The sequence below is a fragment of the Eubalaena glacialis genome, chromosome 9 (genome assembly GCF_028564815.1).
Source record: "Eubalaena glacialis isolate mEubGla1 chromosome 9, mEubGla1.1.hap2.+ XY, whole genome shotgun sequence".
Classification (NCBI taxonomy): domain Eukaryota; kingdom Metazoa; phylum Chordata; class Mammalia; order Artiodactyla; family Balaenidae; genus Eubalaena; species Eubalaena glacialis.
Genome location: NC_083724.1, coordinates 53972477 through 53995255, shown reverse-complemented (window position 1 = coordinate 53995255; position 22779 = coordinate 53972477). Strand labels below are relative to the sequence as shown.

Below are 22779 nucleotides of genomic sequence, written 5' to 3'. Positions count from 1 at the left end.
CATTCCTCAGTCAAAATGAGAAACTGACATTCTCCAAAGCAGAGAAAACAAAAAACAAAACCCCCAAACTACAGAATACTGTTTCCAAGTGTCAGTGACCCGAGCCCCAGGCCCTAGTCTGCGATGGCGATGGTCAGATCAGGTTGAGCTGACATCGAGCCCCCAAATGCATCGGCGCTCACTGATTCTGCTATTTCTAGCCAGCTGTGTGATCCTGCGGGATCACCTAACCTCTCGGGGCCTCAACTGCTTCGTCTGTAAAACCAAGAGAGTACAAAGGCACCTTCCAGCGCTAATGTTCTTCGGGTCTAGGAAATAACGCAGGTAGAAGAGGCCGCTGTCCTGAATGCTCTCTCTGTGAGACTTGCAGAAGTGAAACTCCGATTAAAGACCATGAAATGAGGGGGGACAATTAAAAAGTCCTCTAAGGCCCTCTTCCACATTTTGATTCTAACTCCGAGAGAGTGAGGCATGACCAGGCAATCGGTCATAAAACATTAGTGGGTCTCGTAGCTCTCATAACCCTGTGTTTCCAAAGGCCAGTTCTGCTCTTGCAAAACAATTCTTCATCATCTTCCAAGGCCCTGCCTTGAAATGTAGAATGACTCCACTGCGAGAGCAGAATGACTTTATCTATGTTCCAGAGGCCCTTCCCCTTCTATGGGCAACTGGTCCCTCTCAAAGGGTTCCAGCCTCAGGCCCCTGATTTCTCTGAGCCAACAACACTCCACGTAGCAAGAATTTGAGAAAGCCACACCTACCCTCAGCCACTGCTTCTCTGTGAGGGCGTCGCTGTAGTCCACATCCCGGCGCTGGCGAGACCCCCTCCCGAAGATCTTCTCCTCCTCCTCTTCACACGTCAGCCGTTCCACCTCGGCGTCATCTTTAATAATCCAGGAGGGCAGCTCATCTTCCTCCATCAAGCGGGGCTTGCGTTTTGGGTTCCGGGCATCCTCCCTCCGCCGGTCCATGTCCATGCGCTGGAGGGATGAACAGAAGTGTCACCAAAGGGAAAGGGGATTCGGTACAGTGTAGACCTGCAGCACCTAAGTCTTCACAAGTCACCTCCTATGGCTGCAGGGTCCCTTCAGCTTCTCCCATGGAGCCTCTGTATCCTGGCTGACTTGTTCTAGCTCAGCCCTAAGGCCCAAATCTCTTCCCTTCCCCTGTACCCATCTTTGAAATTTACTTATGCACTTGAAAAATACTCTTTAAAAAATTCCTTTTCTTAGTCTATGCGGGTGCAAAAGCTTCCCCTTAAGTAATAGTGAGAAAATTCAAATTGGGGATGTGTTTTAAAAATGATTACAGCAGAAATTGATAGAACATTGTAAATCAACTATACTGCAATAAAAAAAAAATGAGTTAAAAAAAAAAAAAATGAGCCCTGGTGATACAACTCATTGCTGCACTGGCGTAGAAGTATTCTTCAAGCATATAAAAGAGAAAGTTCATTAAGAAAATTTCCTTTACCTCAATAGGGTTCATGCTTTTAATTAAACAACCAGGAAAAAAAAAAAATCAGCCACCCAGTGTCACTATAAAATAGCCACCCTCGGTTGGACTCAGACATGTGGACACATAACTGGTTTATTAATCAGTTGGCCATGAATGCATTGAATTTTTAGTGCACCCTGGGCTCTGGGAGAGGAATGTCCCTCAATTCTTTAGCTTTCAAAAAGCTTAGCTCTTATGAAAATATCATGCCACAGAGTGACAGACCTCAAAGGTAATCTCATCTCAACTGATATAAGTGAAATGGCTTCTTTTCAACAGCCTTCAAAATGCCTATTTCCCCACCTCCTGCTTTCTTTTTTTAAAATCCAGTGCGCTAGTAAATAAATTAAGTGCCACATACTTGCCTTTAACCTATAACTAAACAATTTGATGGTTAAAAAAAACCAAGTAAAACCTCCACTGAATTGTTATATACATTAGTTATATGTATATATCACTGGCTAGACCATTTCTACAAGCGAATAGACCATTAACCATTAAATGATTTACCTTTTCCCTCTTTCTTCCTTCGGTTCTACCGTACTGAAACAGGGATTCAATATTAATTTTTTCTTAAGAGCTGAGAGTGGTAACAAAATGTAAATGAAATTTCTATTTAAATCCAAATTCGACCTCTAGAATCTATTTAAAGTTCAAAGTTCCTTAAACTATGCTTCAACATTTTTGGAAATCATTGTATTCCCAAGATGGGGTAGGCTTGGAGCATGGTGGAGTCCTATTGGTAGATAAATGTGGCCATTCTGTTCTGTCATATGCTATAGTTAGCTGGAGAGGCTGCTCTTAATCCTGCCTTCTAATGCTCTGGATTCAGAAATGGGATCCACCAAACCTTCGTAATTAGCACACAGAGGATGCCTTGTTAACAGCACAATCTAAAGAGGGGCTTCTCAAGGTAATCTCCTAATAGTTATTAGATAGATAGCTATCAAGAAAAATCATTTTTTTGTTACAGCACTACACAGAGATGACAAAATATTGCCACTTCAATTTTTGGTTCTACGATTACCATTTCCTATACCGAGGACTTGTAAAATGACTTATGCCATGCATTAGTCCACAATTGAGAAACTAAATCTCTTCTAATACAAAAGAAAATAAATTGCACTTGCTTTTTGTTTTTTCTTTTAGGAAAGACCCAAAAAATTTTTTTGATGCAATTTTTAATAAGCTTAAAGTTCTCATGATTGTATCTCTTCCCAGAGATTTCTGCTTACAGAAGACCAGTACAAAATTTGATGTTGATATTCAACTAAGCCTAATTAATTATTCAGATACTACATGAATATGTTTGTCTTAAGACCCAATAACCTTATGCTAACAAGTACAATTACTTTTAAAAGTACTTGTTGCCTTTGTAGGGAGCAGAGCAGCTTGAAAGCTTCATGTTTGTATGTTAGCAAAATGTTTCAGATATGTATCTTGACCTGTCAAAGATCTCTTTTAGGTAGAATTCATAGGTAATCAGTATAAGAGATAACTTTCTGAAGTCACATTTTTTAGAAGGAGAAAACAAGAAAAATGTTCGAAAGAAAGGTTTTATTTTAAAGAGACTATCTGCTTAATGTGTGTTATTTAACTACAGTGCCTATGACATAAAATCAAATAATATGTCTGTATTAATTTTATATAGGGAGCTAACTTTTTGTTTTTATAACAGTGGATAAAGAGTTTAAATATTCGAACTCCAAATCTAGCTCACATTCCATTCTTGTTTCTCACTACAGTTTTTAATCTGAGTGAACTGGCAAGGATTCAATTTGATTTCCTGCCCCCTGGTGGAGGTGCTAATGAATAGTGAATTGGCCAAAGGCAGCCGGCTGATTAGATTTTAAAAAACCAACACAAAGCAAACCAAACCAAAGCGAACTGAAAATCTGTATGATCCAAAAATGAGAAGCCAACCTTTAAGAAACAAGCACAACATTCACAAAATCAAAACGCCTACAGAGAAGTATTCCCTAACCAGCTTCACCTGTTCCAAGCCTGATATTCCCAAATTAAAAGAAGGCTGTGCCTTGGCCAGACATCCAATTTTTTTCCCTGAGGCTTTCAATTTCTACAAATACCCAGCCGGAAAGGCAGAAAAGAGAAGTACTCTTTTTCTCTTATTTCAGGACTGCTGATGGAAATCTCCATCTCTGGGCCTAATCTAATTTGTATAATGGCAGACAGCTTATCCTTTCCAAGGGCCTCAAGAGTATCTGAGGCTACAGCAGTGCTGAATTATTGCCAATCAGTGATCAGCCAAGGAAGCTGAGGGCCTCTTGCCTTGGTGTTCCCTAGTAATCTACATTTTAATAAGTTCCTCAAAGAGAGAAAAGATGTCTATTTCCTACGTGTATCTCTAATCTCCCCAAACAGAGAATAATCTATAAAGGTGGTGATCGGCAGTATGAGTTAAGAAATTTAGGTTTTATGAACACCCTATGTTGAACATGCTGATAAAGTCGTTTTTCTGTCATTTCTCTTCAAAATGGCCTTAGCTGGGTAGGATGGTTCATTTAGGAGGGGGGAAAAACGTGCACATCCCAGGGTAGGACTTATTCCCATGGCTACCTAAAAGTTTCCAGAGAAAGAATTAAATGTCCTTTATCTTGAATCACTGTGTGTGTGCACAATCATTGTTCCCAAAAGTCACAAAACCACAAAAATAACGTAAAAGCCTCCATGCAGCTGGGGTTCCCTCCTCAGACTGCCTAGGCTAAAGAGGTGGAAATTGCAAACCCTGTGGGTCCTATTTGGCCCAGGGTCGTATTTTATTTGGCTTGAAGTGTTAAATACTAATAAAACACTGAATTTAGTTGCAAACATTTGAAATCCGGAGACTGAATATAAATACCTCACTTTCTAGCTTCTCTTGAAAATTTGGAATTTCTGGCTACATGGGGCGTGCAGCTCTGTCCCCCTGAGACAAAGCAACTCCCATTCACCCTTCACCACCAGCCACACACCCCTGTCCACTTGCTTCACTCGTGCAAATCACTTGTCTGAGACCTGGGGGCTTCAAATTTGGGGCCTCTGATTTGGGGGTTCCGCAGCATTCGACCACCAGACTTAGAGTTCACATTTATTTACTCACTCCACGGTCAGGCTAAATGTTAGGAAGATCAAAATGACTGAAGGTATCGGGGGGAGCCTTGCAACGTTATACATCCTGACCTATGCTGACACCCTCACAAGGCCCGAAATTTTGCAAATGCCACCATTCGTTCAATAAATATTTATTAAGCAACTACTATGTACCAGAAACTGTTCTGAGTGTTGCGCATACGGAGATAAATAAATAGCTATAGCAAATGCCTTAAGAACACAGTCAAATATGACTTCTGAGGGCCTCCCTCACCAGCCAAGGGGGTTGCTCCCTCCCCTACTGACCTTGCGGCAGGCCACACACATAATCAAATTCGGGTTTCAGCAAAATTGCAGATGACTACGTATCTTGGAACGTCAAGGTTGAAACCATGGATGTCAAAACGGTCAAATGTCAAGGTTCTTTTGCATCTGCTTTGTACCAGTGAAATGCAACCAGTTTTGATCTTTAAGTGAAGTCTACACCTTGATGCACATCTGGAAGGTTGCTTAAGCAGGCTCTCTTCAACAATAAGAAGAGGCAGGACTATGTGATTTTAGTTGTTCTCTGCCCCCCCTGCCGCGCCCCCAGGGAGCATATTTGTCTTGATGGCTAAGGAGACAGCTAGGGAATAGCTGTGAACTCTACCTAGAGGAGCAGGGCAGGTTTCCTGAAGGATGCTGGCCAGGATTAGAAATGAGCTGGAAGTGGGGGGTGTCTGTGGTAAGCTGTAGACCACATGGCCTGTCCTGAGGACGCAGCTGCTGATCAGCCCTAGCCAAACGCTTCCATAGAGAGACGTGGGCCTGGTATTACTGCCCATGTTCAATCTTCACGAGAAGCCAGAAATCAGGATTCTTTCTGCGTTGGCAGCAGATTCGAAATTTTTTTAAAAAAACATGGCATGGGCCAAACAAAATATGTCTGCAGGCTAAAGCCAGGCAGTTTGCAGGCTCTGAACTGAAGGAAAGGCCCAGGCTTCACAAATGAAATTTGGCCAGGGCACACAGGCCCCAGACATCTTGTGTTTAACAGAAAAGGAGGGAGAGGAATGAGGCATTTGTTTCCATGATTTTCTGTAACGTTACCATAAAAAGATCAAATTCCTCCTCTCGTCGAGCGATCATTTGGTTCAGAGTCTCATCGTCGGGTACTTCATCTTCTTCCTGGGGTTAAGACCAGAACAGAACAATTTAACAGGCTTCCGGAGAGAGGCTGGACAACTGGGCTGAGGTACTGATAAGTAAGGTGAATCAGTCCTCCAGACCAGTGGGACCCCATTTCTCAAGGCAGAAAGAAAACAGAAGGGTCACTGGGTATAGTACTTGCCATTATTATTTTGCAAGCAATTCAAACCATCTTCCCAGAGCAAAATCTGTTTAGGGAGGAAAGGTGGTGCACTCTCTAAGACATAGTGGTTCTCTCGGGGCAGGGGTGTATCTTGATTCCTTTACTTTCAGGACAAGTTACTTAATGTCTCCCCGCCTCAGTGACCTCATCTGTAAACTGGGTGTGACATTTCCTTCACAGAGAAGATGCAGGATTTAAATAAGGAAATCCCCATGAGAAAGGGCCTAATATTAATTCTTTTAATTCTGTTAACCTTATCCCCAACATAAATGCTTATTTTCAAAGCTTTACAAAGGACATGAGTATGTGAAACTTAGTGACAAGGCACCGAGCAAGACCATAAAAACCATATATATATATGTGTGTGTGTGTGTGTGTCAAATACATAGCCTTTAAAATATGTTTAATATGTATTTCGGTGGGCACTGTTACGCTAATGTTAGAGCTATGGTCACGACAATTCAAAAGGTAGCAATAACAAAACCTCCACAAAACTCTTCTTAATGAAAATAATTTAAATGAGGTAGAGAAAGCAACTACCTAAGGCCTCACATTTTCATTTTACAGTATGTTAGACCAAGGCACCTTATGGCTTTGAAAATTCCTCAGAAACCAACAGTTCTCAAATTTTTTAGAAATGTTATGCTATAATTTTCACACTTTAAAAAAAAAAAGATTCTAAAAGTTGGGCAGATACTACAGAACTTACCGCCCAAAATTATTTTTATCATATGTTGAGTGAGCTTGTTAAAAACCAAATGGGGAGTTTCAGTGTATCAGCAGAGGGACGAAAGGGAAACCCAGAACTTCAAACATCCAATTTCCCAAATCATACATTCAAAACAAGGCAACCTGTTCTAGAAAGGGTACAAGTGGCCTAGCAGCTTAAATGAGATGATTCTGTCTGTTCTCAAGATAATGTCTTGCACACCGTGTCAGAAATGAATGCAATTCAATAAAGTAAAAACTGATGACTCAAGATAATAATTACTTGTGAAAAACTTTCTATGCTAGTTCATCTCTAGATGGAAGGCAATTTGTCTAAACACATTATTACATTTCATCTGACAAAGAAATAGACTAGCTGGGAGTGGGCTGAGACTTCAAGGTACAAAGAATTCGGTTAATGTATCCACTGGTGAAAAGATGTCCTGCTTTTGCCCACCCTATTCCTAGGGCCATGTTATCCCCTCATCACCTATACAGTGTGGGGTTGGACTTCCCCCAAGCCCAAGATGAAAAGATGCTCTTGTAAACTGGCAAGAAGCCTGTCTACAGTGGCCTGGCCTTCACAGAGAACAAGTGGGCAATAAATCTTCCTGGGTTCCTTGTGCCCGAGTGCTCCATGGTCCGTCAACCATGGTGATGGCTGCCGCTGATATTCAGGACCAGAGCCCTTGACTGCAGGCTATCAGTGTCCCCAAACATTTCCACATCAGGACACATGCAATCCAGAAAATGATAACATTTGTCTGACACACTGATAGCCTGGAAGGGGTGTGCAGCCCCAGCCAGGCTGCTCACAGCTAGAAGCAACCGGCGCCAGATTGCACTGCAGGCCCGCAAGGTCAGTAGACATTCGGTCCTGTCCAAAATGCCCATAAGACATTTGGTTCACGCCAAAAGGTTCTTGAAATTTGGTCCCATCCAAAACATCCATGAGTATATTTGGTCCCTGACAAGTGGTTTTGGACAGGATCAAACACCGAGGACCCTTTGGTGTGGACCAAATGTATTATGGACCAAATGTCTTATGGATGCTTTGGACAGGACCAAATGTCCTGCAAGGGCCCTCAGGACTGGGAGGGATCAACATCTCCCTGAGGCTTAGGAAGGTTGGAAAGCTCCAGGCAACCCTACACTCCACCTAAACCAGGTTGGGGACTATTTTCACAAGGCCTACACAAAACAAAATAAGCAAAAGCATCGTGGAGACTCCTGGCTGAGTATCAGCTCTGCCCACACCTGCTTTGTGACAGTATATATCACTCACCCTAGTATTTTATTTTTAAAATGTCCATGCGTGTAAACACCAACAAAAAAAATCACCTGAAAATCTGATTCTAAATTTGTATCAAATATTTCAATTTTGAGAATCAAACCTGTATCAAATATTCAACTTCCAGAATCAGACGTGGTAAATTATTTGAGATCGAAATTTAAAAAATATGCGTGAATGTATGAATGTATGTGCATATGCATTTTTCATCATTTTAGTGAAATCTAATAGATAACTAATCAAACATATAAGACTGACAAGTGAAGAGGTATAACAGAAAAGTGCTCTTCAATTTGCAAAAAGATTCATTTCAGGATTGCTTTAAATATCAAGAACTACTTCACATTTCCACTTATTTCAGAAAAAAAAAAAACTACATGAGATTTTTGAAAGAATTTGGTTTATAATTTATAGAAGATTTCAAAAACATCCTACTTAAGGCAAAATCAAACTACAGTTGACACTTGAACATCTGGGGTTAATCCATGTATATCTTACATGTAAATCGTAAATCGGCTGTCTGATTCCACAGTTCCTCTGCACCCATGGAGTCAACCAACTCCGGACCCATGTAGTGCTGTAGTACTTACTGTAGAAAAGCATCCACATGAAAGTGGACCCACACAGTTCAAACTGTGTTGTTTAAGGGTCAACTGTATATCTAATATATGTAATGAAAATAGTATTCCACATGAATAGGTAAGATAAACCCATTCTTCCACTTACGAACATGGGCACACCAAACCAAATCTGTCCATCCCAAGCCAATTTTATGGTAAGGACTGGCACTGATATTTTGTACAGTTTTCTAGACTACATAAGAACTATGTCTTTTAATCTATTTCAAATCCATCTGGGGCTGAAAATTTAGTATAGAATTACTAAGACTGGCAATCTAAAAAAATACAGCTACCCCAAGATCCCCTGAGAGAAACATAATCAATGCATTCTTCAAACAATGTTGGCAAGTAAAAAGAGATATTTTTTTTTAGCCAATAATTTTCTCAGCCGTTGGTCAGCTCTTACAGGAGCATTTGGAGTGGAGGTTAAGGTCACCCTTTTCCAGTAAAAGTATGACTCAAAGAGCTAAAGACAGCTGTGAGGGCTTATCCTACAAACATACTGAAGTGCTGTGATCGCTGACAGAAAGGCAAGAGAGACAAAGGGCTCTGAAGGATGGAGAAAGAAAAGGCAAGGAGGGACCCTTCCAGCTTTGTGTTGTCTCATCTAGCAATTTTGTTCCTGCAAGTGGCCTCTCTGCGGTTCTGCATCTGCCCTACAGAGGGCAGCACTTACAGTACAATCAAGCATGCAGGCTGCACCAGGGAAGCATTCGATGGCCAAGCCTTCAAGTCCCTCTAGCAACTGCTTTTAAGACACTCGTTTGGATGTTTCACAGGCTTTTTGTGCTTGGGGTGTAACAAAGCAGCTAATTCATTCATTTTAATTCACGCCAGCCTAAGAAATTCTTTAAAGAACAAAGAGGTTCTTCTCAATCCTTGCAAGACACAAGATTACTGATTTCATAGACTTGGCTTTCTGGGATACCTCATTTTCCTCTTCGTGTTCCAGTATGGCTTGCAGGAATGCCCTCCGCTCGTGGCTTGAAGACTTCTGATCAAACATGCCTGCCTGGATCACTTTCTGATCCACATTCAGCTTGTACTTTGCGGCCGCGAGGATCTTTTCCTCCACACTATTCACGGTGCAGAGTCTCAGCACGCGGACCTCGTTCTGCTGGCCGATGCGGTGAGCGCGGTCTTGTGCTTGCAGGTCCTGTTTGAGAAAACCACATGTTTGAGGTCCAGTGTGCCTGGATTAGCCTAGCAGACAGGTCACCCACCCAAGAGGGAACTACGGAAGCGTTATTTAACCCACTTTACTAATGCAAGATTCTGCTTACATTTTCAAAATATACAAGCTACCTTCTTTGGAAAATTCAAGGTCATTCCTAGTTGAGGGAAACTGGGTTCAAATTAGCCAACTGAAATACATCTCAGGTTTTGAAATCCAGGTCTCAAGATGTGTTTGTGTGTGTGTGTGTGTGTGTGTGTGTGTGTGTTTGTTTAATCTGTCCCTAGGTTCACCATCAGATTTGTCCCTAACTAACTAAATAAATAAATAAATAAAAATAAATTTTGTGTCAGAATTATGACTTGGATACCAACTACAACTAACCCTAAGTTGCAAGGTTAAAGGAAGGCGTTAAAGATGATTTTTAAGACATCGCTGAATTATACACACATACATTATACACATAAACACACACTGTTCATGCAATGATTGCCCATGTAGCAAATTTCCTGGGATCTAATTCCATCAAAGACTCAATCTTTAGTTTGGGGAATGAAAAGGATTGCTAGTGGAGTAGTAAAGTGGACAACTCTGAGGGGATAGAAATTTAGCACTATGTATCAAAAGTGTTGAAACTGGGTATGGCCCCTGACTCAGAAACTTCACTTCTTGGAAAGGTATCCTACGGGAATAATCATGGATATGCACAAAGACTTACAGTAAGGATGCACCTCTCAGCATTATATATTATTTATAATGGTTTTTTAAAAAAGCAGAATTAAGTAAACATTCAACAATAACAGATTGGTTAAATAAATCACAGTTTTTTACTTTATGTATATACAACATGGTACATTAAAAATTATACTCTCATTAAGAAAACTTAATGACACATCATAAAGCTATAATAAGTGAAAACTACAAGTTATATATGAGTATGTACATTATGATCTTATGTGCATAAATTTATCTATACCAAGAAAAGGCAGGAAGGACAAATACCAAGAAGCTAATAATGTTTATATCTTCAGGTATTAAGATTATAGGTGTTGGGCTTCCCTGGTGGCGCAGTGGTTGAGAATCTGCCTGCCAATGCAGAGGACACGGGTTCGACCCCTGGTCTGGGAATATCCCACATGCCGTGGAACAACTGGGCCCGTGAGCCACAATTACTGAGTCTGCGCGTCTGGAGCCTGTGCTCCGCAACGGGAGAGGCCGCGATAGTGAGAGGCCCGCGTACCGCGATGAAGAGTGGCCCCCGCTTGCCACAACTAGAGAAAGCCCTCGCACAGAAACGAAGACCCAACACAGCCATAAATAAATAAATTAATAATTGGGGGGGGGGGGGAAGATTATAGGTGTTATTAAATTTTCTTCATTTTACTTTCATGTGGTTTGGCAATTTTTTTCTGCTTTGAATGTATATTACTCTTATAATAAAAAAAATAAGGTTTTAATGAAATCTTTAAATAAAAACCGTCATAAAGCTATGAAGTAGAGTTACCTAATCTTAAGGCTATGCCATAAAAACTTCTTGGTACATCACTTTTGTTCATTCTGGTCCAGGTAATGATCTCTCCAATGCTAATTAGCTGTTTCCACGTGTCCCCCATTAGATCCGTGTACATCTTTAGGGCAAAGGTCTGTCCCCTGTATCCTGCATCCCTGGCACCCTCTTTTGCACAGAGCTGATACCCTGCTACAGCTGTAAGCCCATCGTCTTGACCAGATGAGTTTCTTGGTCACCTAGACAGCACAAGGAGAAAACAGGCCGAAGTCTGCCCAGGAGACCTGTCTGTGCTGCAGGGACCTTTACAATTAAATGACTAAGTAGGCAAAAGTTTTTCCTCAGAAGATATTTGAAGAAGTGACTATAAATATGGGAGAGCTGAACCATGTATACAGCTGGGACTCATCCAAATTAGATTATTTTCCAAAGAGGAGAAAGTGAGGTGGATCATTAAAATCCAAAGGGGGGGGCGGCGGGGGGGGGCGGCGTGGAAACCCTAAACTTCATTTTCTTTTCGAGCCCCAAGCTCAGTCATCTCTCTCCACACATCTTCCTCAGGATGGCTGAGCAGTGGCCACGCTGGCAAGTTCTGTGTCATCAACCTCCTGATTATTTCCTAGAAAAGGGGTCACACACTGCTTCCAGAATGGGCCCAGTGGTAAATAGTCCAGGCTATCTCGGCCAAGAGCAAACACTGAGCGACTGTTCTCACCAAGAGGCTGATAATCGTTTTCCTTTCTTTTTCAATTTACATTTTTATACTTTTAAATGTGAGAACCATTCTTTGCTTGCAGGTGGTCCAAACTCAGATTGCGGGCCAGACTCAGCCCTGGGTTGCAGTTTGCTGACCCCTGTCCTAGAAGATGCTGATAACCCACAAAACACTAAGGTACAGGTGGCGGCAGAATATGCTAGGTGAGGAAGTAGAGGGCATGGACCATCTACCAACAGGGTAACAAGGTCTTGAACCCTTGGGTGCTTACAGCAATTAGTTTTTTTGTTTTTTTTTGGTGGTGGTGGCAGCAGTGGTGTTTTTTTGGTATGTTTAAGATGATCTATCTAGGGACTTCTCTGGTGGTCCAGTGGTAAAGAATCTGCCTTCCAATGCAGGAGACGCAGGTTCGATCCCTGGTTGGGGAAATAAGATCCCACGTGCCGCAGGGCAACTAAGCCTGCGTACCACAACTACTGAACTCGTGCGCCTCAACAAGAGAGCCTGCGTGCAGCAAACTACAGAGCCCGCGTGCTCTGGACCCCACGTGCCACAACTAGAGGGAGAAAACCCGCACGCCACAACTAGAGAGAAGTCCGTGGGCCACAACGAAAGATCTCGCATGTCTCAACAAAGGATCCCGCGGGCCGCAACTAAGACCCGACACAGCCAAAATAAACAAACAAACAAGCAAACCCAAAAAACAAAACAAAAAAACCTTAATGTAAGATGATCTATCTATTTGAAAAATAGCAAAAATGACTATTTCTAGGCTGAAGAAGTTTACACAAGGTAAGCCTGTGGGCCCCTAAGCCAAAAATGGGGGGAAGGTATTACGACAAAGAAAGAAGCGTTGTAATCACTGAATGGATTATTCATCAATTCTGAGGTCTCAGTGGTCTGAAAGCCCATCATACTGATTTAGGTGTGATTATAGCTGAAGACAAGAACACAGCCTGAGAAAAGGACCTCCAAAGTAACTGTGTGGTTGATCATTCTGTGATAACAACACAGCTCCAGCTTCATGGGTTAAAATGAATAAAATAAGGTGCCAACCCATGTTTCTCATAACAGTTTGGGAATGAGAGTCCTGATAATCCCGAGGGGTTTTAGTGCTAATTCTACATTCATATGTTCTATCTTTGACTTTAGCAGCGACCTCCAGTTAGCAACTTTAAGGCCTGTATCTTCAATCTGTCAACCTATGTCAAATAAACCCTATTTCATCCATGTGTGTTAATTTTGATACAACATAATAAAGAATAATTACAGAAAAAGAAATTTTCAATGCATGCTGAAGCCAACATGGTAAAAAGAACTCTACAAATTTTACTTGGGGGCAACATTTATGCAGGAGTACAGGGTAGAAAGAGCCCAGAGCCAGGATTCAAACCCAAACCCAGACAGACATGGCTGTGAATCCTGGCTGTGTTTCTGGGCAAGTTAATATTGACGGGTTTCCTTATGTGTAAAATACTTTGAGGATTACCTGAAATGAGGTATGCAAAGTGCCTCATGGTATCTGGTAGAGTCGTCGTTTAATAAAAGTTAGTTCTCCTACCTTTTAAATGAAAAATCAGTGTTCATCTTTATCAGTCTAAGATCACTTATTTCCAAAAATGAAAAAAAAAATTTGCCCAAACTAATGGCCATGTTTAAGTGACAGGCATGAAAAACTCTGGTCAGTCTAGATGACCATATCAGGTGGAAGTGAATCCACCTATGGCAGATACATATATACCTGCAGAAATATATGGCCCAGTGTGAGAAATTTATGGTAAATTAGACCAGAGGAAATGTGGGGTTCGGTGTTTTATCGCCTAAATTTTAGATAACATGCAGTGAAAACTGAACTGTTGGGTATGCATGTAATTAACTTTGATTCTAGAGTTCTGCTTTCACCTACTGGTCATAAAAGTGTATGCGTATGAGAGAAAGAGAGACAGACAGACAGACAGACAGACACAGGGAAGCAGAGAGAGACAGAGAGAGATGCATAGATGTCTCAGCATCCTTTCTCATGGTAAACTAGCAATTCCAGAAGCAGTGATTTCCTTGGTCCCTTAGCATTAGCACTGTGCCAATGAAGGTGAACAACTGAGACACCACAGAAATGTTTACCAGAGAAGATAAAACCTAGTGAACTCACCATTCACCTATACACAGGTTACTGTTTCTCAATGAAGATTTAGGCAGCAGCAAGGAGGGTAATCTAAACATCCAACCACATTGAGCATCCCGGGAGGAGGGGAATCACACATTCCTTCCCTAGATACCCAGCCTAGCTCAGGGCCTGTGGCAATAACAACCCCTCAGTAAATGTTTGTGGAACAGACACTGAATCACCATGGCAAAAGGAAAACTGCAGGTCTCTCATAGGAATATGAATTCTACCTGGGCTTTGGAATGCAATGTGGGACATAAAAATATATAAGGTATGTAAAAATATTTCCTGGAGACTGGTATACTTTATGCTGGTCGCCTGCAACCCTTTTCAAGGTCAGAACATTTCAATAGGAACTCGACTTTAATGTCTTCGCCTAGAGAGAATGACTGGTTGGCACATGCAGTGGTCGCTGCTGGTGGACACCCAAAGGTTTGGAACCACCACTTTATTCTTTAAATCAGGGCTCTCCAGCTATGCGAGAAAACCTGCATCTGAATCTCCTGGGAGCTTGTGTATAGAGAGGTCTACACAGTCTATAGAGGTGAGAAGACCCTACAAAATTAAGGGCAGGGTGGCAGGGAATGAGAAGCAGGCATGGCTGTGTTTTAAAAGCTCCCTCATAATTCTAATGTATCCCTGAATCCCACTTCCTGCCAAAAACAACTTCTGTAAGCCTTTTCCATCCAATCTTCACAACAACCTAGTGAGACGGTATGATTCTGCATATTTACAGTCGAGGAGACCAACGTACAGGGGGGAGCCCAGGTTAAGCTGATGTAGAATTCACCTTCCTATGTGAGAGCTGCAGTTCTCCTTTTTACTATTTTGAATACACATTTGTTCCAATGTGAATCTCATCCTCACGAATATCATTCCACCCAATATCTTACAGGCAGGTGTAGTACTACCTCCCAGACTAATGTAAGGAAACTGTGCCACAAGGGGCCTAATCTATTTGTTTGTTTGTTTGTTAATAATCAAAATACTCCTTTAAAAGGATAAACTCTTAAAGTTACCTGCCTAAGAGGACTTAGTAGTAGATGCTCCACAGAATACTTTTTTCTATGCATTTTTAAAAACTGAAGTATTTACAACGCTTCAGGTGTACAGAATAGAATATTTTTTGGTAATGATTTTAAATAAAACACACAGAATAAAAGACTACCTAATATATACAAATCGTTTGACCTTGGGGAAGTTACATAAAGCTTCCTGGGACTCATTTTCCTTGACTATAAAGATGCAAAGAGTAATATTAACAAACTCACAGGGATGCTGTGAAAACTGAGTGAAGCAATGACCAAAAAGAGGCTGGCACAGAGTGAGGATCCAATAAATGTTAGCTGTTTTTTGTTGTTTTTATCTTGGAACATTTTTGATTTATCCTTAACCAAATATGCTTTGCTCAGCGGCAATCCCAGGAGACGGGGTAGGGGGGTGGGGGGGGTGGTTTAAAACTAGGCAGAAACTTGAGTCTTTGTCCCCCAAACTTGAACTCTTCCAAGGTACACCAAAGGCGTGTGTAAGAGATCTCAATATCTATGTTCCAAGGGAGATAAGAAAACAGCCATAATAATGTGCTGGGCTATTTTCCCTTTGAGGAAATGGTCCACTCGTTTAGAAATGTGCTCTGCCCCATAAATGTGTATGAGGGAGGGAACTGCTAGTCTTTTAGTTCCTCTCCAGAAGGGAGGCCTGGGCCCCCAAGTCAGAGACATGCACACCTGATGGGGATTCCAGTCGCTGTCAAAGATGACCACGGTATCAGCTGCCTGGAGATTTAAGCCCAGGCCTCCAGCTCTTGTGCTCAGCAAGAAAATGAAATACTGGGACCCAGGTTCGTTGAATTTCTTCAGCAAAGCAGCACGATCTTCAGACTTGGTGGTGCCTGAGGGGATAAGAAAAATAAATTTGACAATTAACTCCTGTCTGAAAATGGCACAGAGCTAGACAAAAAGGCCTGCTTCCTTGAGAAACAGACTCAGAATCCTCTTAGTATTGGTGAGGAAATCCCCTAAGGGTTTTGCACTTTTGAAAGGAACTTTGAACATCTTGCAATTAAAAAAAAAAAATTAAACAAATAGAGAGATAGTAAGAGACTTTTCTCTAATTAAGAAGGAATACTCTGTCTACTACTCATGGTTCCAAAATGTTGAAAAGAGTTTAAACATTCTGACTGGGCATCTGTGAAACTTACATATCCTATAACATTCTTATGTTAACCTAAAACTTGGTGGAAACATTTTCTGAATTTATTTTTATGCTTGAAAACACCAAATAATTTAACACACACACACACACACGTGCCTAAAAGGATGATCATGATGGCTTAAAGCTACTTTGCCAATAGGCTTTAGAGTGAGGACTTGTTCATGCCCAAGAGAATGGAAACAAAAGTAAATCTATTTCTACTATATTTTACCATTCAGATGGCTACTGAGCATGATCCTGCTGGTAAAAACATAAAATGTGAATGGAATATTTTTATCCTTGTTAGCAAGACTTGAAGCCAAAATAACTCAAAAAAAAAAAAAAGGAATCTCTCAGTTGGTTTCTCATGTTGACATTCTGCTCTGCTGAGTTATAAACTATAACCATACAAAGCAGCATGTAATACACCTGGCGATGGCTCACCCCATGGTGTCTGATGAGACTCCAAAATAGTGACTAAGCAGAGAGTATGAAACTCCAGAGAATGGTACTCACTTTTAGGGCACCAAGGTACCCAGACTTGCATCCCAAATCAGCCCCTCAATCACATACAATGTATCTGTAATGTATTTACTTGGCCATTTCATGAACTGCATTGTGGAAAGGAAAAAAACCTGCCATATTCCATCTGAATATATTTCACCAGAAAAGTGTAGCTGCAGAGTTTTGAAAAAGGTCTTAGGCTGTTGGGACATATATATGTATGTTACATGATAGTCCCTAACCGCCTGCTGTACAAATATTATTTCTACATGGTGTTCTTTTTTTAACGATGAAAATATACCGGCAATTTATTTCAGAGGATTAAAACATCTAAGTGACTCCAGCTAATGGAATCGAGTTACTGTGGAGGTTCAAGTTCCCAAACATGGGGAGATCTGTTTTTCATATTAATAAAAATAGTAAGTACCCTCCTGAGGAGGGAAAAAGAACATTCCTGAATATAGCAAACGGGGATTAGAAACAAGGGGCTTTGGGAGTCCCCATTCAATGAAGCAATGTTCTTTAGAGCTCATTCTACTTTCCAAATCAGATTTCAAGTTTTGCAACCTGGTCAAATCCTGCAATGATGAATTGTAAGAATTTAGATTTGTGGGGAGGAACATGAAATGTGTTTTGTTAAACGAGGTTTCAAACACGTGGTGCCTTTTTTTCTCTTACTTTCAGAATTGGCTTTCTGAGATCACGATGAACTACCTGTTCATGATGCTAATGGAAGACACGTTCTGGTCTATCATGAAACCATTTTGCTACATCATTTGCCCAGGTGCAATGATTTTTTAAAAAAATTACTCACATAGATTACTGGTTCACATATTTACCCTCTGCCTTAAAGTGAAGGAAAAGCCAAAGAAACAAACAAACAAACAAAAAAAGCAAACACTTCCAAAATGGGGAAAGAAGGAGTTCCCAGAGATAATGGTACAATCGTCCCTTTGTACCTATGGGTTGTGCATCATCCAGGGATTCAACCAACAGTGGATCAAAAGTATTCCAAATTAAAAAAGTTTGGATCAAAAGTACTCCGAATTCCAAATTAAGAATTCCAGAAAGTTCCAAAAAAGCATAATTTGAATTTGCCAAGCACCAGCAACTATTTACATAGCCTTTACATTGTATTAGGTATCATAAGTATTTCTGATGTATCTGTGGGGAGGAAGGTGATCTCCACGTCTTACTCTTCCACCATCTTCTCCTCTCTAGGTATCATAAGTAATCTAGAGATGATTTAAAGTACATGGGAGGATGTGCATAGATTATATGGCAAATACTACACTGGTATTTTTGCTTGTTTGTTTGTTTTTTTAATTTTTGGCCATACTGCATGGCATGTGGAATCTTAGTTCCCCGACCAGGGATCAAACCTGCGCCCCATGCATTGGAAGGCAGAGCCTTAACGACGGGACCGCCGGGGAAGTCCAACTACACTGTTTTATATTAGGGGCTTGAGCATCTGCAGATTCTGGTATTTGTGGGGTTCCTGGAACCAAGCCCCCACCTTGGATACTGAGGGACGAGGGACCAACTGTATCTATTTTCTGACATCAGGGTACAAAAACTGTGCATCTATATACTCTGAGCGTAGAAGTTCACTTTTGATCCACTGAACTGAAAAATAATCAGTTAACAATCACATGCATTAAGATATAAATAAAACTAATTAGTGGATATGCCTACTTGGGATGAAATAACCCTAAATGAAAAATAAAGCACTGAAAAACAAAAGGGATATCAAAATTATCTGGTCAAAAGAGTTTTTAGGCCCTATGCTAGACACCTCAAGCAAACAGATGGACCATATTATCTGGTGTGTATTTAAATCGTATATGTAGCTTGGAACTTGACAAATTATAAAGCCAGGAAAAAATATGATTGAATCACTTTTCATGAAAAGCTATGGCATTTCTCATTACAAGGTTCAGAATTTGCTGGGTTACCATTTCCATTAGTCAAAGGTTCTCCAAGCCAAGATCTCTGCTGTTCATCAGCAATCTTTGGGACACTGCTCAAGGAGAGTCAAACTACTGTGTCAGGGTTTAGCCCCAGCCAAAGAAATGCTGTTTGTAGGTGGGCACAGGATTTAAAGTGTATCAAGTCCACGTTCTTATAGGCTTTAATGTAGAACATAACCAAGCATACAATTAATAGTAAGGGCAACTGTGTTGAAAACTGCAGATTTTGCCAGAAGGAACACACTGCCTGGCTTTCATGATTACTCACTTTAACTTAGTTTCAGCTGCTTTTGGAAAATGTTGTCTTCTGGGATGTAACTTCATCACTTGCTCTCACTCAAAAATCATTTCCAGTGAAAACAAAGACTATAATGGAATCGTAGTTAAATCTATTCATGCAACCATAATCTCTGCAGAAAAAAATCTACTTAACTGTCATCAAATTTTTTTTCCCCTGAGGTCAAAAATCTGGGACATCAAATTCAGCAATGAAAATCTGAAGTCATTTTAACAACTGGGTTAAGGGGGTGTAGCCGGAGGGTGGTACAGCTGGCAGTGTGTGTACCAATTTATCCATGTGTATGTCGACTGTTTGCCATCAATTCTCTCTAATCCCAGAACAAATGGCTGCTGTTTCTTCCAGGTAGAAGCCCATGCAGCCTTCTCAATGACATCTGTAACACTTAATGGAACTTGCTTACTTGCCTCCTCCAACCTAACGGTAAGGCCTTTGATGGTAGGATCAGTGAGTAGCACATTCTCTTGAAATGGCCTGGTCATTTTCAATCAACCAACTTACAATTTTTGAATTCAGTTCAAAATCAGTCTTCAAATGTCTCTAGGAAAGCAACCTGCATTTTCAGAGATGGAATAAATCTTGCTGGATTTGCTAAAACTGATTCTAAACTAATTTCGAATCAGAGACATCTAAGTTAGAACTTGATTTCACCATTTGCTTCATGTGTAACCTATGGCAAGTTAACTCATCTCTCTAAACCTCTGTTTTCACATCTGTTAAATGGGATCATATTCGTACCTGGTAAGAAGGGGATAACAGAAGCTTGTTTGTTGAGAAAATTAAATTAATAATGCACATGAAGTGCTTAGCCTGGCATCCCACATGTAGTAGGTCTTCCATAAACATTAGCTTTTATGACTATTATGATTAATAACAATAAGGACAGCAACCAACAGAATATTAAAGATACTCTCTCGGGACTTCCCTGGTGGCGCAGTGGTTAAGAATCCGCCTGCCAATGCAGGGGACACGGGGTCGAACCCTGCTCCGGGAAGATCCCACATGCCTCGGAGCAACTAAGCCCATGCACCACAACTACTGAGCCTGCGCTCTAGAGCCCACGAGCCACAACCACTGAAGCCCGGGCGCCTAGAGTCCGAGCTCTGCAACAAGAGAAGCCACCGCAGTGAGAAGCCCCTGCACCGCAACGAAGAGTAGCCCCCCCTCTCCGCAACTAGAGAAAGCCCGCGCACAGCAACGGAGACCCAACGCAGCCAAAACATTTTTAAAAATTAAATAAAAATAAAGACACTCTCTCAAGCTGGTAAGAACACATTAGAGAGATTTGTTTCAAGGAAATCACTTCTTGCCAGTTTCCCAGACTCGAACATTCCAAGGTCACAGTCCCAAGAGAGCTGAGATTCCAAACGAAATGCCACAGAGTAGTAAACAACAGTTCTACAGGACACCTGTGGGGGGCTGTACATCCAGGGAAAATAGAGTTGGCTGCCGCCCCGCCCCGCCACCCCGCTCACTCAAGCAGCAGTGAAGGAGGGCTTGCCTTTCAAAGGAAGAATGCTGACGGAAGGCTGAACTTACCCCTCACAGAGAGGGAGGAACCAATGCATCAGGTCAGAAGATGAGACACAAGGCAGATTTGCCAAAAGATAGACTGTGGTTGACGTAACTGTGTCATGAATTCAGAATTAACATTGACTTAACTATTCTTCTGTTTTCAGTGACTTTAAGGAGGAGAGGCAAAAAGATTTAAAAAAAATCAAGTCTGTCAGAGGTATAATTAATTTAAAAGTTAATAAGGCCCTAAGAGGTACACCATATAGAGAATTCACTTAAAAACTCAAGTAAGCGAACATATGGCAGGTCCGAGGTTGGTAAATATCCAGTTATATCTAATTCATGGCAAAAGGGGGAGAAAATGTTGGATTGAAAATAAAACAACACCTTTTAATGGAACATAAACTTTAAATTTCCCATTTGACCATAACTTGAATATTGCACTGGATAAAAATTGCTATTAGTAACACCGTGCAGGAATTCAACACCAGCCTGCCTGTAAATCAGCTCCTATTCCTACTTAACCACTCTCTGAAAATGTTACCCCCTGCCATAGTATGAAAATTTTGATATCTTTAATCTCTGAAATGCTACAGCTGCCATCGAAATCATATAGCAATTTAGGAAGTATCCCTAAATTCGTATTTTCTTCCATTCATATTTTCTGACTAATTTTTTAAGGACATGGTATTTAAATTTCACTCTTAAAATCAGGCCAATATTCTACATAGTTTGCAAAATCCAGGAAACAGTGAAGCCCTATCTCTTAACGTAGCATGTAGATATGTTCTATTTAGAAAAAGAGAGAAGCTTTAACGATAGATATAATCCTAAATGAACTACTACAGTGTCACTGAAGAAAGGAGTCATAGCCTTTATCCCCTTAAAATATGCCTTCACAGAGAAAGCTAAAGGCTTATCAAAATATTCTATATGGTGCACAGGTAACAGACAAGCCTAAGGGCAAGGAGAGTTTTTAAATTTTAGTTTAGTTTGGTTTATTTTAATTGTGGTACTTATAAGTGATTCTAACTCCATTTGTATTGGTTTGTATGTGGGATAAACAGCAGCACAAATAATTTCAGCTTATTTTAAGCTGGAGGATATAAAGACTGCTGTCTAGAGAAGCTGCACCCCACCCTGCTAGTTAATTCTTCAAGAATTTTACCCCTCCTTTTGGCTGAGATTGGAATTGGATCTGAGTGCCCATTATCCCTGCACTCTGGGTTGTGTGGCTTCAGAGCCTAATTCCTTACACACTTACCATCAAGGCGCAGGTAAAGGAAGTTCCGAAAAGCAAAGTAATCCTCCATGATGGTCATGAGAGACGTCATCTGGCAGAAAAGCAGCACGCGGTGATTAGTCGCTCTCAATTTTGGCAGAATACGATCAAGTAGCTCAAACTTTCCTGAGGCCCGATACAGCTCAGCCCTGAACCCAAAAATGCAAAACAAGAAGACAGTATTACTGCTGTCTTCTTGAAGGATCCAGTAGAGCTTTGCTTTTCATATAGTGCCTTGTGCATAGTAAACATTCAATAAATAACTACAGAATGAATGAATGGATGAATGAATGAGTGAATGAGTATCCACTCCAAAGCAACTGAGACTATTGCATGGAAAAAATAAAATATATTTCTAGAAAACCCATAAAAAGTATATTATATACTCTAGGTATGATGACAGTTTCTAGAAAGAAAAGGAAACCTAATACTTTGACTCTCTCCCTCTCTCTTTCCTACACATGCATATATGTATATGTTGTCATTTCCTTAAATCCCTACTTATTAAGTACATAAAATTACTAATTTAGGGCACTTAAGATTCATTGAAATACTTACTGAGCACCTACTATGTGCCAGGCACACTGCTGGGCATGTGTATAAGCAAAATAGAATCCCTGCCTTCCAAATGGGTAATTAACAACTTGTGATAAGTCCGAAAAAGAAAAATAGTAAGTTGCTATGAGCGCTCATAGCAACATGTGACATCTTCTTTACATTAGAGCAGTGCTTGGCCAAACATCAGCCCCTGGACTGCTGTCTGTTTTTGTAAATAAAGTTTTATTGGAACACAGCCAGGCTCACTCATTTCTGTTTGCCTATGGCCTGCTTTCAAGCTACCATGGCAAAGTTGAGCAGGTGCGACAGAGACTTTTTGCCCAGCAAAGGTGAAAACATTTG

General features: G+C 40.9%; 1 protein-coding gene across 7 annotated transcripts in view; it reads right to left on the bottom strand.

Moving 5' to 3' along the window:
• Positions 1-22779, bottom strand: part of SMARCA2 (SWI/SNF related, matrix associated, actin dependent regulator of chromatin, subfamily a, member 2) — a 191005-nt gene that overhangs the window by 63649 nt on the left and 104577 nt on the right. For all 7 annotated transcript variants that reach the window (XM_061200381.1, XM_061200378.1, XM_061200379.1 and 4 more), the window contains 5 exons: positions 21862-22028; positions 15845-16008; positions 9486-9713; positions 5677-5754; positions 762-980 (listed from right to left, as the gene is read on the bottom strand). In XM_061200381.1, coding sequence (XP_061056364.1) covers positions 762-980; positions 5677-5754; positions 9486-9713; positions 15845-16008; positions 21862-22028 — 856 coding nt within the window. The remainder of the gene's footprint in view (positions 1-761; positions 981-5676; positions 5755-9485; positions 9714-15844; positions 16009-21861; positions 22029-22779) is intronic.